This window comes from Microchirus variegatus, assembly GCF_963457635.1.
Source record: "Microchirus variegatus genome assembly, chromosome: 15".
Taxonomy (NCBI): domain Eukaryota; kingdom Metazoa; phylum Chordata; class Actinopteri; order Pleuronectiformes; family Soleidae; genus Microchirus; species Microchirus variegatus.
In genome coordinates, this window is record NC_139816.1 from 19,111,004 (window position 1) to 19,127,402 (window position 16,399).

Sequence of the window (16,399 nt, forward strand, 5' to 3'; positions counted from 1 at the left end):
TGTTTTTTTCTATTATAAAGCACGATATTGGTCTCTTCATACACGAAGATACATGTATTTTATGACAATTTGTTTACTCATTGAGTATAACATAAATGTGCATTATTTTTTAACAATGAGTACATTGTTAAACATTTAAAATGGTGATACATGACGGTATAAAAACTCCTCCCAGCTCCATGATATTCTTGCCATTTTCACTATCATAAATCAATCAAAATGTTCAAGCCATAATTATGTGACAAGATGTGATGTGCAATATCTAAAGAACCACTAATGTACTACACACTATCTTAACAAGTCATGCATTGTGTGATACTGTTTTACTGTTTACAAAAACTAGTGGTGTAAAACCTAAAATATACACACTCCCTACTCCCTGAAACATGAATTAAAGACGTACCATTAACTTGTTAATGTCATAAACACAACTATGACATTCTAAATTGAACAAATTGACAGTGAAGGCACAAAATGTAAGGTTGTAAACGACACTGTCTGTATGTAAACAGTAACTCTGGAGCGACACACGACGACATGAATTTGATTAAATGACACTTACAGCTGCCCGAGTCACGACCTTCAAATGCCTTTACACCGAGAGACACGTTGTAGAACCAGCCATGAAACAGACACACTGACGAGTTGTAACGTAGAGTTAACTTTGCTGCTTTTAAAACGCATCTACATATATAATCTGTGGAACTATGGTCAACACTGCGTACTACATTATGCTCAAAACTGGCGCCCCCCGCTGCATTATGGGAAACCAGAAGCTTCGCCAGGGAGAGAGCACCGCCTTTTAAAGGTACAGTACACATTTAATGCCGCTGTAAATAGCAGTTACTTTTATTTGGATCAAATCTTATTTCATTGAACACACTCCTATCATTATTAGATTTGAACCAATCCAGTCCTTCTTACCGGTTGAAACATGTAGAAAAGGAGAATAAAACGAGTTGATCATAGTTCTTACAGTGAAATTTTGAGCTGCGGTCACTTTTGTCACATTTCACTGCATACAAGGTCAAATATGTCCCTCCTGAAATAAAATAACAATAATAATACTATTTTAAAGCAGAAACAACCTTCAAGAAACAACCAAGGTCAGGGCCACAAGAATTCCAAGAATTTGAATATTCCTTTACAGATATTTAAACTTGTTTAAACGAATGTGTGGGCTACAATCTGTCGAATATAACCCAATAAATCTACATCTAAGCCAAAATGAACGAGTTGACTAAAATTTAGAATTTAAAGTAAAATGCAGTTACTGATGGGGTAAAGAATACATGAGAAAATGGAAAAAACACTGCTTGTTCTCTATTTGTTTTTATTTTTGGTCTTTAGAATACAAAACATGAACCAAAATCACAAAAATAACATTTACAAAACAGATTATTTAACAGAAGTGACTGAGGCAACATAGAAAAGCATGTCTGAAACAGTGATGTTGGTGGGTTATCCTGCAACCTTGAGGTAAGCAATGTCAAAGGGTCAAATTATCAATTAGTGCCTTTACTCAGTAGTGCTATTTACAAATGCAATTTAATCATATATTCCTATCTTGTCCACAGTTTGTGATCCGATGACTTAGTGCTTCAGAGCAAAGGACTATCTGACTAATTTGACATGTAGTCAAATGTTGCCACGTTGTGCTGTATGGCACCATTTTAAATGGGCTTCATTTTTAGTCCTCTTTCATACAAACACACACAACACTGTTCCTGCTAAATCATGCTCTTCCAACAGGTGTTAATTAATTCAAATAACATATTCTGCTTATTCCCCACCCAAAATACATGTGGCTAAAATAAATCTATACTTAAAACACTGAATTCACCCGAAACTGTTTCAAGCGGAAAACAAAAGCTGCTTCAGACTTTTGGAAACCTCGACTCCTATTTTCCTAAAATATTTGGCAGAGCAGGAAAAAACAAAACACTATAATAAAAAGTGATGAATTGGCCGTCAGTCGAAGGCACAAACTCAAAGTCCCATCATTATCATAAAATACAAAAATGGTAAGACATAATGCAGACACTGCATCACTGAAAGAAACAATAAAAAAAAAAAAAACATCACTTAACAAAAAACAAAGCCATGAAAATAGCACAGTTTAGTCTGCACTGAGTTGTGCAGGTTTGTTTTTGCATGAACTAACATTTCTTGTCTTTTTTTTTTCCTTTAACATAGAAGACATGGTCACTGGTGATTCAGCATTGAAGATTATTACTTTTTTTTAGTTCCTTTGGATGTGTGCCTTTTCTTGATTTTGCATCTGTCACAGCAGGTAGATTGAGCTAGCATTACTTCATATGACTATACTTACACATGCATTCGACATCGTACGTGTCCCCCAAATAATAAAACAAAAACGGTCCCAAACTCCCTTTTCACCACTTACAGATTAAGCTATAAAAACCTGCATGACAGTCTACAAAAAGTTTGCATGGAGGCTTTGCTGTTTGATGTGAGATATGCAGCAGGTTGCAGAGGTGCTGGCGCTGGGGTGAGGCGTGGGATGCAGCCATATTCTGTTAAGGAGGGAGGGGGGTCATGATGGGAACAGGGCCTAGTCGCCACCACCTCCCTGTATAGATGGGCCTCTATCTATGTAGTTGGGTATAAGATTCACATTATGCTGGAAGAGGAGTAATTGGTTGCAGACTCTGGCAGAACAGGTCTTCACCAAGAGCGAAAACACTGGAGTAGAGTGTGAATGCATATCTACCATCTTCTGACCTGCAGTGAGAACAACACATAACTCACGTGAGGTTGCAATCTTCACGTGTCTTGTGGTGAAGTGATTCAGAGCCACGTGTCATACTCACAGTTGCCTGCCTTCACCACTGTGAGGGCACATAGCTGTAGCTGGGTGTGCCAGGAGGCCGATATGTTGGCATCGTGACTTGGTGGGGGGCAACAGGTGCTGGTGATTGAGTTGTCAACAGAGTTCCTGTGTGAAGCAGACAGAGGAAATCAGACCAAGATATTACATTTTTATTCAAGACATGAATGACTCCGACCATTTGCTTTATCAGCATCTAAAAAGCATAGAGGGCTGTTTATACTGTATGTAGTGTCCAAAAATGTATGAAAAAAATTGCATACATTTTTAAAACAAATCACTCGAGTTGTGTTGCTATATGATGCATGTGTGAATGCATGGGAGGTCAAATTCACTATCACTAATTGGTGTGTGTGCAATACTCATACTAATATTAAAAAATTAGTGGACAAAGACCAGTTTGGACTACTACTTTGTTCCAAGTATCCAGTACATCTAACACATACTTATAAAATACATATTTACCTATGCAAGACTACATTGTCAAATCTGATATCTAATCAATACTCTGTAATTCATAGAGTATAGCTTGAGAAACAATCCAATAATGTACTAATATAATGTATTAATTAAATCTCAGACCATTACCTTTTTAAACAGTATTTGTGGGGACAACACCACGTCATTAGTTCACAATATTTTATCTTCCACAACTCTGTATCTTTCCATTTTGTCACATTTTAAAATTATATAAAATTATAAGATATCAACCTGACAAAAACTCCAACCACTGTTGCTCACCAGCAGACATGGCCATGGTGGTGCCGGCTACCATCCCCATGGCGACGCCGTTGGGGCGGGGAGGAGGGATAGTCGGGGCATACATGGCTGCAGGCATCCCGTTAGGCTGCACCACCGTTGTGTGATGAATAACATGAGGCGGCGCGGCATACAGTGGCTGTGTGTAGTAAGTGCCCTGCTGTTGTGACGGTATTAATGCCTGGGACGCGGGGGGGGGAACAGAGCAGCATGTTTCAATACATTTACCACACAAAAATAAAACAACAACAACACAAAACTGCATGGCTGAGGGAAAGCCCTCCAGAGACAGCCTGTGGGCATAAAATGTACTGACCTGTGCATATGGGTTCTGTTGGGGGTAAGTGCTCCTGACAGGGTAAACAGCAGTGTGGTAGGGGTTGGGTGAGGAGGAGTACGGTGGGACAGTTCCCGTGTTGGGGGAGCAGGACATCTTGAAAGGAGTGCCTGGAGCATAGCCTGAAGTGGGAGGAAGATGAATCACATTAGAACTGCAACTGTGCAGTGGCTTACAGAAACTGCATGCGTATGAAAAGTCATGATACAGTTTGACTGAATATATTTGTTCTGAATTACCATCTTTATTTTGTTTTTATTAGCATTTGGATTGTTTATGTTAGCCAGTGTGTCCCTGTGTTTTTTATATCCTGGCGAGTACAACCCAAGACCACATGACTGACTGTTCAGGAATTTGTAACTGTGCAGCTGTGACATTGAAATCCATAAACCTGAGATTATAAGTAGACAGCCCCACCACTTCACTGAACCTTAAATACTTTTTGGTATACGATTCAAAAAAGGTACTTTTCCTTTTCAGTAAGGAACAAGGTTTTCTCCGGATTGTCCGGTTTCCTAACACAGTCCAAAAACATGCAGATTTGGGTATTAGGCAAATTGGACACTCTAAATTGACCAAAGGTGTGGTGACCGATGGTTGTTTGTCTCTATATGTGGCCCTGTGATGGGCTGGCGACCTGTCCATGTGTAAATAAATCCAGGTTGTAGCTACAAAGGTCTGCAGAAAAAACACAGACAGAAACCCATGTGCACTGCTAGAGAATAGGAGCAGGAAAAAATATGGATATAGCAGTAAATATCCAGTATATCATCCTGACTTATCAATATGCAGGTAACAGACATCAATAATCTTATCTAAAAAGAAAATATGCTGCTCTAAACAGTTTTACTTTGTGACTGCTCCCTGTGGTGGTTACATGAACTGCAGTGAACTGGCCTATGAAGAAGTTGACAGCAGGAAAATGGTGTACAGTGGTGGAAGGTGGAAAGAATGCAGCTCCTCTAAATCTGGTATTCTTCAGTTAGAATCGTAATATGATGACAAATTTCCACCTTGGTGGTCAATAAAGTTCCATTCCACTCCATTTGATAGAACGGAATAGAATTTGCCTTCAGCACATCAACATAAAATCATAAAAGGAGACATACAGGAAGTCATACAAACAATGCAATGTTATCCTGCTTCTCAGTTTGACCTGTTGAATTTAAAATATTATCTATTGTATTCCTATATTTCATTAACATTAGTGTGCAAAAGATTTTTTGGTTTTTCAATGCTCTAATGACCATACAGTATAATTATTTATCAAATCGCTTTACTTGGAATACATCCAGAAAATGCAGCAAACATGTATGAAGGAACCATAATTAATGTTGTTGGTAAAACCTGTGTTTGTCCTACTGTTTAAAGTCTATTACACCAGCTTTATTCAAGGCATACTTGAACATACATACACATGTTGTATGAGTTAAAGTCATTGGCAGTTTCCTAATGTATAAGACCAACTTTCAGTCACATCATTCCAATCCATTCAAATGCTAATGATCACAGAATCTGACAGACATAACAACCACAAAGCTGGTTGGAGCCCTACTTTTGCTTAGTTAAATACAGTATCGTTCTAATGACGCACATTTCTATGCGTGAGCAACCTTTTCATCTCCTGTATCTTAATAGAAACCCTGTGTTACCACTGGCGAAGGCTGGGTTTGCTCCTGCGTAGACGTTGGGAGTATAAGCTGGAGCAGCTGCCGCTGCGTAGCCGACAGGGAATCCAGCTGCTGTGACCAAAGAGAGCAGATGAAGTCAGCACATGTTGCGTTTATTAAGACTGGGTTCATTTTCCTGGATATAAGTCCCATTATATTACCTGAGTAGCTTATCCCCTTAGTATTGGTGAAGGGGACCCCTGTTGGTGCCGGGCTGTACACCGGATTCATTATGGTCACGTTGTCACGGATACTGCAACAGGAGGAGCAAAGGTCAGGTGAATTCCATCACACAATTTCCCGAGCATGTTGATTTTAATGCGAGGTAGAGATGCATGAAAACCACATGACCATCAGAAATAAAAGTAAATCTTCACCTGATCCCAACTGACAAAGTATCACAGTCCACAGATACTAAAATGATGACACCAGTCATTGGTATTTAAATGTAATGTCAACAAAATTATGTCATATCCTGACGTAAGCATTCGTTATATATAGAACTATTGCAGCATTTACAGACTTGAACTTCTCATCAGAACACAAATATAAGAAAAACAACACGTACAAAAAACACAGAACTCTGAACAGCTCTCCATATTTTTCTGACCTTCCTCCAAAGAATTGAACAAAAATGTTATGAACTCACTGCACCAGTTTGATAAAAGATGAGGCTCCAGCCGTTAATACTCAATAAATCAAAAACACTGCGTCAATTATTTACAGCTTTTTGTCTGTCTATATATGTGGCTCCAACATCTAGGGCTGAAACAAGTAATCAACTACTGAATTAATCGCCAACTATTTTTGATAATGGATTAATCAGCTTGAGTGTTTGTTTGTTTTTTTATAATTAAAACAAGCTCCTGGATTTTCCTTTGTTTCATATAACAAAAGTAATACTTTCAACTGAATATTCTGACATTTAAGAACATCATCATTTTGAGGTTTGGGTAACACCAATAAATATATATATATTTTTTTTTTTTTTTTTTTTTCCCTGACATGGAAAGCCGATTCATCACAGTTAGTTGAACAAGAATGAATCATTACACATAAAGCATAATGTACTGTTTAATATTTATAGTGCAACTTAGTTTGACATCAGCATAGTGTTCTCCAGTGGTCAGGATCAAGTACCTGACAGCATCACCTTCATCACAGCAAAACGCATCAGATGAAAATAAGTGTCCCCCAATTTGTCATTGTTAACTTAGACACAGACATGCAAATCAGAAAAGTACACATTAAAATGAATGTAATAATGTTGTGAACAATAATGAAATGTCAATACAATTATTACACATTATAATATTCTAACATTATACAAAGTAGTGTTAATTTGGTGCAAATAACAAGTTAATCCCACAGTCTATAAACAAAAGACTCCTAAAACGTCAAAAGGAATCAATTTACTTCCCGTGCAATTTAGTAAAAACATGGACATTTTGAGTTCTACTTAATCTAAATGATCTAACGATTACGGCCCCAAAACGTACCATGCGCATGCAGCCCAGATTTTAGAACCGCGCATTGGGTGCACATGGAGACCCTCGAATCAGCAGACACCCCGACTCCCCGGCCCAACAGGCCTTTCATCTGTAAGCCAGACGTGTCCGAGGGAGCTGTAGCCTTGTTCTCTTCTTCTTTAGTCGGAATACTTCCTATTCTCTGCGTCCAGACTTGTACCGCCGCCCGATGGTGAAGTGGTGAAGTGATTATGCACGGGCCCACGGTTGGTGTAGTGGTTAGCACTCTCGCCTTTGCAGCAAGAAGACCCGGGTTCCCAGGTACGAGCCCAGGTTGGAACAAGGGCCTTTCTGCAAGGAGTTTGCATGTTCACCCGTGTGTGCGTGGGTTTTCTCCGGGTTCTCCGGCTTCCTCCCACAGTCCAAAAAATGCCATATGGGGATTAGGTAAATCGGTCACTCTAAATAGGCGTGACCGTGTGAGTCAAGGGTTGTTTGTCTCTATATGTGGTGGCCCTGCCACTGGCGAACTGTCCAAGGTGTACCCTGCCTATCTCCCGATGTCAGCTGAGATAGGCACAGCAGCCCCTGTGACCCTCCAGTGGAGGATAAAGTGGTAGAGGATGGATGGTGTACTTATGCATGTTTGCGGAAGTATACCAGTTACCCAACGGTATTGGTTGACCAACATGGGGATTTCATTGTGGTTTTGATCACTAGCTCTGCTGCCACACTCATAATGCTAAAACCAAACCATGCAGCACAAGGGGCATCAGAGGTCTGCTATGGAGAAAAAAGATCAAATGGCAGCACCGTTTTCAGTTTATCAGTCAATGCTGACTATCTCAAACTGCCAGGTATCCGTCCATCACTACAGTCCAGAGGCTAGAGGGTGCACAGCTCTCAGGCAGATAGATTCGTCTTTTCATTTCAGTGATGAAGCGACAGGAGCATTTTACTGAGAACATGATCTCATCCTGTGGTGAGGAGAACGGCGAGGTGCCAGGGGGCTTCAGTGCAATGACCTTGCCAGGTCACAGTCACTTTACTCCCTTTGCATAAAACGCAAATTACAGAAAAAGGCCATTATATTTGTTCAATAAATGTTTATGTACGTTAAACAGGTTTGTGTATGATTACACAGGGAAAGAAACCCGCAAAAAAAAGAAAATGGAAAAAAAAAATTGGCAATTAGCCACCCTGATTTCTAAAGAGCAGCACCAACGGCCATTGAAAAACGCACATTAGTTGACCTCTCGATGCACTTTCCAAAGCAGTAAATCAGCACATTTGAATGGGAGGAAACTAGGGATGAGCAGGTATAATATTCAGCACAGCCAGCCCAAGGCATGAGCAAATTAAGCAGCTGCTTGGGGCTTCCAGTAACGTGTGGGGAAAAAGAAAAACATTTCAAAGAAAATTACATATCTAAATAGAGTTTATCTTAAGTTATTTGGTTTAATAATGTAGCTGAAAATTGCATATGTAGTGCACATTTTCAAGTTTTAAAAGCCCAAACCATTAAACTGGTTTACTTGTTTAGAGCAAATACAATGTCAAAGCTCATTATCACCACACCTAGTGTTTTGACTTTGTAATATGAAAGTGAAAATTAATATTAGGCCACTTTTGCGATTTTACTGGCTTCTAAAATGTTTTTGTTTGTTTGTTTTTTAATACAAGAGTGACACTGTTTTGGTGTAAATATTACAACACAGCTATAATTAATGCGATTGATAATGTTATGTTTGTATCACTAACAGTTAGGCACAGGCTCATCTGAGGCCTCAGGAGTCCCCATGTAACAAAAAATTATTTTGTTTTGTGGACAAAAACAGACATTTGAAAACATCATCTTTAACTTTTTTCACCATTTTCTGTCATTTTATGGACCAAATGAGTATGTGAATGATTGGGAAAATAATTGTTAGTTGCAGGCCTAATGTAGACATTTAATTTAGTTAAAAGAAGAAAAAAGAAGAAAAAATGTAATAATAAAGAAAAAGACTGCATTGGATTGGTATATCGGTATTAGTATCAAACATGAAAATGTGGCATCCGTAGAAACTGTAAAAGTCTAAATTATCAAAAGCTGTTTATCAATCGATCGATTCCTGCTTGCTTTGTGAAAACACACGCACACCAGTGAGCAGCAGTAACTCAGCACATTTGTGACAAAGGTGTTCTACTGTCTGACGAGTTGTGCTTTGGTCCCAACACAAAACTGACATCAACAAAGAAAACACAACTACCAGGGGGGGGGGGGGGAATACACCCACGACCTCACACAGGCTCCTGTTTACAGGTGACGTTATGTTCCTGTGCGAATAAAGATGGCAACCTGTCAGTGAGAGAACCGAGAGCTCCGACCGGGGCTTTGTTGTGATGAGCGGGCTCTGCTCTCAGCTCTGCGGCCACCTGAGCTCGACCACCGCCGCAAGCGGCTGCTTCCTGTCCCCGCACGCATCCGCCGTAGCTCACCCGTCTGACCGCGGAAAACCACCGGAGCGTCCCCGGGGCAGCAGCGGACAGACAGGGGCAACTGGTCCGCAGGCCGCAGAGCACACACGGACAGCCAGACAGCTGTGTCCCGCAGCCCCCGTCGGTCTCCGCATTACAGGTAACACAAACGCGCGCACACAATCTCTCGTACACACACACCGCGTTGTGTGGATAGTAACCGACGGTCAGTTGGAGTACCTGTATGCACTGGATGTCTGTCCCTCCTCTTGTCCTCTGCCGTCAGGTAAGACGTAGCTGCTGCTGCTGCTTTGATCCAGATGCTGTGCTCAACTCTTTTGAGCACCGCGCGTCACTTCCGACTGCCGTCACGTGGTCTTTTTTTTTTTTTTTTTTTTTTATCGTGTTGTTTTCTTCTAGTTTTTGTTTCCCTCTGAATACATTTTGTTTTCAAATGTGCCATGAGAGCAAAGTATGTGAGAGGATTATGAATGGTTTTAAGAGAAGACTGTTGGTTGATTTACACAATACATTGTTTTTTTGTTGTTGTTTTTTTATTATTATTATTTTTAAGTAAAATAATTTATAAACTACTTACCTCAAGACAAATGTTCTTAGTTTTCATGTTGAATAATTTAATGGAAATTATTTGTCAGGTGACACATTTTAAAACAGAACTCATTGTCTTGTTGAGAAACTTCTCCTTTTATTGGTTTATCCTTCTGCTTTAATGAAGCACGATTTTCGTTGTTTACAGTATCATGCAATTTTATTTATAGTGTGCTAAAATGTCCAGTGATAGTATGTAGATATGTTTATTTAATGTAATTTACCATCGCTTAAAAAAAAGCACATATGAACCCTGTACTACTGCACTGTAACACTATATACATAACATGTAAAACTACTGTTAGTAGTAGTTCTGTAACTACTGAAGCACTATACTGTAACACTATACTGCCACATTGTAAATCTGCTACTGTTTAAATACTGTTATACTACTACAATGTAACAGTTAAAAAACTATTGTGTTGTCTAATAACATACACTCAAAGTGTAGTAATACTGCTAAAACATAACTGCTTCACTGTAAATACAAACTACGACACCTTAAAGCAGTACTGCTAACATGTAACTGTCACAATGCTACGTGTCCGACGTTGTACCACTGCCACAATACTACACTTTAAAACTGTAAAACAATAAACACAACTACACGTTAAAACTGTAACAAAACTGCTTCCGTGTAACATTACTTCATATTAAAGCTGTAATATACAGCTACATGACTGTTGTGTCTGTCACATAGCTACATGTCTAATAATGTAGCACTGTCACTCACTCAGAGGCAGTACTTCCGCAGCGCAGCCTGTGGTCCTGGAAGGGAATCAAAATGTTGTAGACTCAGGCGGGGGCTTCGCTGCATAAAATAACTCTCACTCACTGGATTTAATAGCCACTGTGGACAATGTCTGCTTAGGCACTGCTTTTAATTTTTAAATATATGTTCCTTTTTTTAAAGACCTCAGCTAGGTGCTTTGCTCTTCCAGGACCTTCACACATCGCCTCCATTCAGCCATTGTAGTGGAGTTGAGCAGGGTTCGTGCTGTTGTGGTTTCACAGCGTCCAGTATGAGATTTTACAGGTTTCAAATGTTGCTATGTGACTCCTCTTAGGAGACGTACTACGGTGTAAGGTCGAACACTTCTGTCGTCGATGAGCAGCGCGGCTGTAATGTCTGGAGCTGTCGGTGGAGGAGGCGGAGGCTCCTCTTGTCTGGGCGCAGCGGCGGCAGCCAGTTGCAGCTCCGCCGGCTCTCCCTACGCTGCTGCTGCCGGAGGAGGTGCTGGGGTGGCCGGGAGGCTGCCAGCCCGTGTCCTGGAGCATGTTTTCTCCTATCTGGAGCTGTCTGATTTGATGCGGTGCGCGTTTGTCTGCTGGCACTGGTACAATATTCTGGCGGATGAAAACAGCGAGGTGTGGCGCAGCCTCTGCAGCCGGACTCTGAGCGATGAAGCTATGCGGTCAGACATCCTGTGCAACCTGCCCACCTACAGAGGAAAAGTAGGTTTACCTGTTTACCACTGCCGTGTCTCGCTGTCAGAACAGTGACACATCACGATCTCCACCAGCCATTTTAATGCTACCTTTGTTTTTCGGCACATCTGCACGGAACATGGCTGATGATGGCCTAACTGCACACTGCCTGCACGACAAATCAATAGGATACAGCAGTGTATGCCAGACGTGACTCATACACTGTATTTTTGTTAAAAATCAGAATTAAATAACAGATTGTGAAATTAGGTTTTGGTTCACGGTTGATTAAAGTTATATGAGACTTAGTTTGGGACTAGCTGGACAAAAATGTCATTTGTTTACTTTGCAGTTTACTTTAAAGGTTTCCAGAGGTCACTGGTCCTGATCCCAGATTAATAGTGGATATTGATGATCTATATCTATGTAATATGCAATTCATCTGCATGAGTGTAGATGAGGGCAACTGGACTTGAGTTTGCTGAGTTTTGTTTACCTTTTTATCCAAGAAGCTTCTTCTGTTCTGATTGTCAGATATCTTAAATCATTCACTTCAATTACATGCCTTCCCACTACATGGTGGAAATGCCGTGACCATGTCTTCTTTACAATTAAAACCACAATCACTGTACTAATCCTTAATCTGTCAACTATAACACAACCAATAACAAACTGACCACTGTCCTGTCCCTCACAGCTCAAGGCTTTTCAACACGCTCTCAGCTCCCACGACTGCTCTCGCAACGTCTATGTGAAGAAGAACGGCTTCACCCTGCACCGCAACCCCATCGCCCAGAGCACGGACGGTGCACGGGGAAAGATTGGTTTCTCAGAAGGGCGGCACGCCTGGGAGATCTGGTGGGAAGGCCCCCTTGGTACTGTGGCAGTAATAGGCATCGCCACGAAGCGGGCGGCGATGCAGTGTCAGGGCTATGTGGCGCTCCTGGGCAGCGACGACCAGAGCTGGGGCTGGAACCTGGTCGACAACAACCTGCTTCACAACGGCGAAGTTAATGGGAACTTCCCACAGTGTAACAATGCACCCAAATATCAGGTGGGAGCTTGAGCCACGTCTGCATGTGGTTTGTGATGTTAAAAAAGTCAGCCTCCTTTTCACCAAGTGTAGTTCAGCTCGCCACAGTGCGGTTTAGAGAGGTAGACCCTGATCTTGCTTGCCTTTCCACCACGTGGTGCGTGGACCTGACAGTGATCATTGCATCAGCTGCATTACTCAGTAACTTAATGGTTATAATGGAGGATGCCCAGTGGTTTATGTTTTTTCTTGTTGGCATGTGACTGTTTTCACAAGAAGAACATAAGCCTTATTCGAGTGACAACTTTATGGACTGCACTGTGTCTAGTTCCACCCTGCTAGAGCTGGATCACTACCCAGTGAAAGAGTTCCAAATACTGGGAAGGTACTGCACGGTTATTTAGGTACCCTCTAAATATTTGACAATGGAAACGCAAGTAATTTCATAATGCACTGTAGTGGACCAAACTTTACCGCTTGGTTGAAACAGGGCTGTAATCATGAAATGAATAAGCTGTACATTTGTTTGATCCAACATTAACATGTCATCATGTTTGTCCACAGATTGGAGAGAGAATCCGGGTCATTCTAGACATGGATGACAAGACGTTAGCCTTCGAGAGAGGTTTTGAATTTCTTGGAATAGCATTTCGTGGACTGCCCAAAGTCTGCCTGTTTCCTGCTGTCTCTGCAGTTTACGGCAACACTGAAGTCACCATGGTGTACCTGGGAAAACCTCTGGACGGCTAAGAGCAGAGCAACACGTGCCACTGTTTAAACTAACATGCCACCCGATAGTGCAGGACTTTTCCTGTCAGCCATGTTTGTTGCACCTTGTCAAAGGGTTTGGGAAACTAACTGGTCATGTTTTTTTTCTAAGCAAAACAACTCAGCTCACACACACAAAGAGAACTGTTGGCATTTCTCCTACAGCTGCACACACAAGCCGAGAGTCAGGTTTTGAACTAGACAGACTACAGGGAAACTTGAGGTGCGGAAACACTCCTAAATGTGTTTCTGGATCAACGTGGAAGTGCCCCACCTTTACAGTTTAGCTGCTGGACTTTTGTTTTGTTTTCTTTACGGGACAGGAGAACATTGATGTTATGTCTGTTTTGAATGAGGCCAAAAACTATTCTTAACTGTGGCAAATACTTTAAGACCTAATTTTAATAACTGACAGAGTAGTCGATGTGAATAGCTGTCGTTTGTTAATGGAAATACTGCGGATTAATAGAGGTGAATTTAAATCAGTAAATGGATTATTATGGTTTCATGCCAAATAAGTGAGACCAATTGATGTATTTTGACAAAGGCAAACAGACCGTGGGGACCATCTGTCATGCATGTGCATGGACACTGGGTGTGTGGACTGAAACATTTGCCCTTTTTAAAATACTCATCCAGTCATGGTGGAAACTATACGCATATGATGTTAATGTGTGTCCTTTTTAATGTGCTACTGTAGTATTACCCACTATTTATTGGTTTTATCTAAGGTACTATTGATACTGTATGTGTAAGGCCTGAAAATAAAGTCTACCTGGTGCCACTCTTAGAATAAAAGATGTTCGATGCTCGATGTTTTTTGTTTTTGTGCGCCGCACACGAAACGTTTCATGAAGACGATTGTCAAACCAAGATTTTGAACCAAAATTTAGAGAACACGTTTGAGTAAAGATAATCCACACATGCATTATTTAAGTGAGTTAAGTGAGTCTTGTGTCCAAGAATATGCATTAAAATCACATCAAAAAAAGGAAAACAATCAGCCTCCATTATTTGGTGAAAATATGCTATTAGGATGTTCCCTTGAGGTTCTAATTAGGGTCCTCCACTAAACCGCTGTTACATAAAATCAACCTAGGCCTAACACATATTTACAGCCGACTACTTGAGAAGATTGACTTGCATTTACTGATTTTATCACAGCATTTAGTTTGTCAATGTCTGCTGTCCTTGCAGCGTCCACTGCAGCTTGACTTCAAAGTGCTCCACTTACAGATGCTCAGCTTCCATCAGCAGGAAACAACAGACACTGCAGTGTAATGGACGCAGAGCAGAGAGTTATGATTTATTGAGCATGTTTTAAAAGCTTAGCTGCCACACGTACAGTAAAAGTAAAACGGCTTGTCCCCTCCTGTTTGTCCAAAACCGGAGCAGCTTCTGCAGCTTCCTCTCGTTCTGTCCTGTCTCACCAGTTCGTTGGACAGTAGGGCCACAACTAATGACTAACAAAATACCGATTAATCCCTCGATTAAATGATAAGTAATTGTTGATTGGTGTTTCCCAAACCTCAAAATGAAATGCCTTATTTTGTCCACAAACACATTTTTTTTTCACATTTATAAAGCTGATAAATCAGAGAGCATGTTTTCAATTATTACTGAAATAAACACTCATGCACATGCATAAATGTGCACTAAATGTGTCCTCCAGAGCATCATCGACCCTATTAAAGCTGTCAGACAGTGACTTTTTAACTACACATGAATCCACAACATCTGTGCGAAAAAGCATGAACATGAACATGAAGCAACCAGGGCAAATTATTTCCTGATCCAATCCATGACCACTGTTCTTGTCTAATATTATTATATAGTAATGCCTGTGCTTCACTATTATTAAAACAAATGTAACACTATGTAATTACATTAAGTATAGTTGTGTTATTTACACCACACCTATTGTTAATTCAAAACAGAAGCACTAAGTGTGCTAATGCTGAACTTGAATTAAACAACTAAACCAGTTAAATACCTGGTTTTAAAAGAACACAAATGTGCAAATGTGCACCAAATGAGCAGCATTCAACCCAAAAATAAAATGTTGAGCTTAAAACAACTTAAGCTCAGCACTACATATTAATCTATATTTACTGTATATTCAAAGATATATAGATTTCCCTTCTTCACACACTAAGCGGCTGCTTCATTTGCCTACTGTGTGATACTTCCTGTAATAATGTGCATAGTAATGCTTACTGACTACTCCTGTGATGATATAGTAAAAACTGCTGTTTACTCTTGTGATAATGTAGTTATAGGGACTGCGTACTATTTTAATCACATATTAATTACAGCAAATTAAAGTGATAATATAGCCACACTGTCATTTGAATGTGTTTTTACTGTCTGTTTTTGTCTGTAATGCTTTTATTTTGAAATGTCACCTATGGGTTGTTGTAAGGGCTATAAAAAATAAAGTGCATAAAGGCATAGTGTAGTAATAAGGACTAAATACTAAATATTATGTAGAAATAATGATTTAATCCTGTGATCTAATGAGCTAATGAGCACAATTTACCTACAACATACTCCTGTTACAATATAACCCATTCAACTGTATCTAAACTGACTGTATATATGTAATAAGTCTTCCTCCCACAAGAGGACAGCAGTCGTCTTGTGCAACACATGATCTCTCTCGCACACACACACGCACACACACGCACACACACACACACACACACACACACACACACACACACACACACACACACACACACACACACACACACACACACACACACACACACACACACACACACACACACACACACACACACACACACACACAGTCAGTACTCAGAGTGAAATCTCAAGAGGTTGTTCTTCACTTTAATTTTCCATCAATTCTAAATGAATAAAGTGAGGTTTTTTATTTTGTCAAATCGATAATATGCTTATTTGAAAGGTATTGATGGAAAATGTAAGTGTATCATTTTCGTAATGAGGTCCCCAAACAGACGAAATAATAGTTCCCATAATTCGCACATGGTC

At 40.3% G+C, this 16,399-nt stretch overlaps 2 protein-coding genes across 3 annotated transcripts; one reads left to right on the forward strand and one right to left on the reverse strand.

Annotated features, from left to right (window-relative positions):
* Positions 1-1,350: 1,350 nt before the first annotated feature.
* On the reverse strand, positions 1,351-9,865 carry fam168b (family with sequence similarity 168 member B). 2 transcript variants are annotated; one of them, XM_083901648.1, is made up of 7 exons: positions 9,787-9,865; positions 5,779-5,870; positions 5,600-5,686; positions 3,927-4,069; positions 3,593-3,791; positions 2,835-2,959; positions 1,351-2,745 (listed from the first exon to the last, which is right to left on the reverse strand). In XM_083901648.1, exons 2-6 carry the CDS (start codon positions 5,846-5,848, stop codon positions 2,847-2,849), a joined length of 612 nt encoding a protein of 203 aa, XP_083757774.1. In that variant the 5' UTR covers positions 5,849-5,870; positions 9,787-9,865; the 3' UTR covers positions 1,351-2,745; positions 2,835-2,846. The 2 variants fall into 2 exon arrangements, with proteins under 2 accessions (XP_083757774.1, XP_083757773.1); XM_083901647.1 differs by having other exon boundaries at positions 5,600-5,689.
* Positions 9,866-11,280: 1,415 nt separating this feature from the next.
* fbxo45 (F-box protein 45) lies at positions 11,281-13,366 on the forward strand (the record flags this gene model as incomplete). The annotated part of the gene is made up of 3 exons (XM_083901646.1): positions 11,281-11,610; positions 12,281-12,637; positions 13,181-13,366. The coding sequence occupies 3 exons, from the start codon at positions 11,281-11,283 to the stop codon at positions 13,364-13,366; spliced, it is 873 nt and encodes a 290-aa protein (XP_083757772.1).
* Positions 13,367-16,399: the final 3,033 nt, after the last annotated feature.

What these genes read in the sequence shown, in the direction of transcription:
- fam168b (XM_083901647.1), bottom strand. Translation starts at nt 5,848, where the DNA reads ATGAATCCGGTGTACAGCCCGGCACCAACAGGGGTCCCCTTCACCAAT. An exon ending in AAACCCAGCCTTCGCCAGTG is followed by an intron (nt 4,070 to 5,599) that starts GTAACACAGGGT and finishes CTCCCACTTCAG; the next exon opens with GCTATGCTCCAGGCACTCCT. An exon ending in AACAGAACCCATATGCACAG is followed by an intron (nt 3,792 to 3,926) that starts GTCAGTACATTT and finishes CCCGCGTCCCAG; the next exon opens with GCATTAATACCGTCACAACA.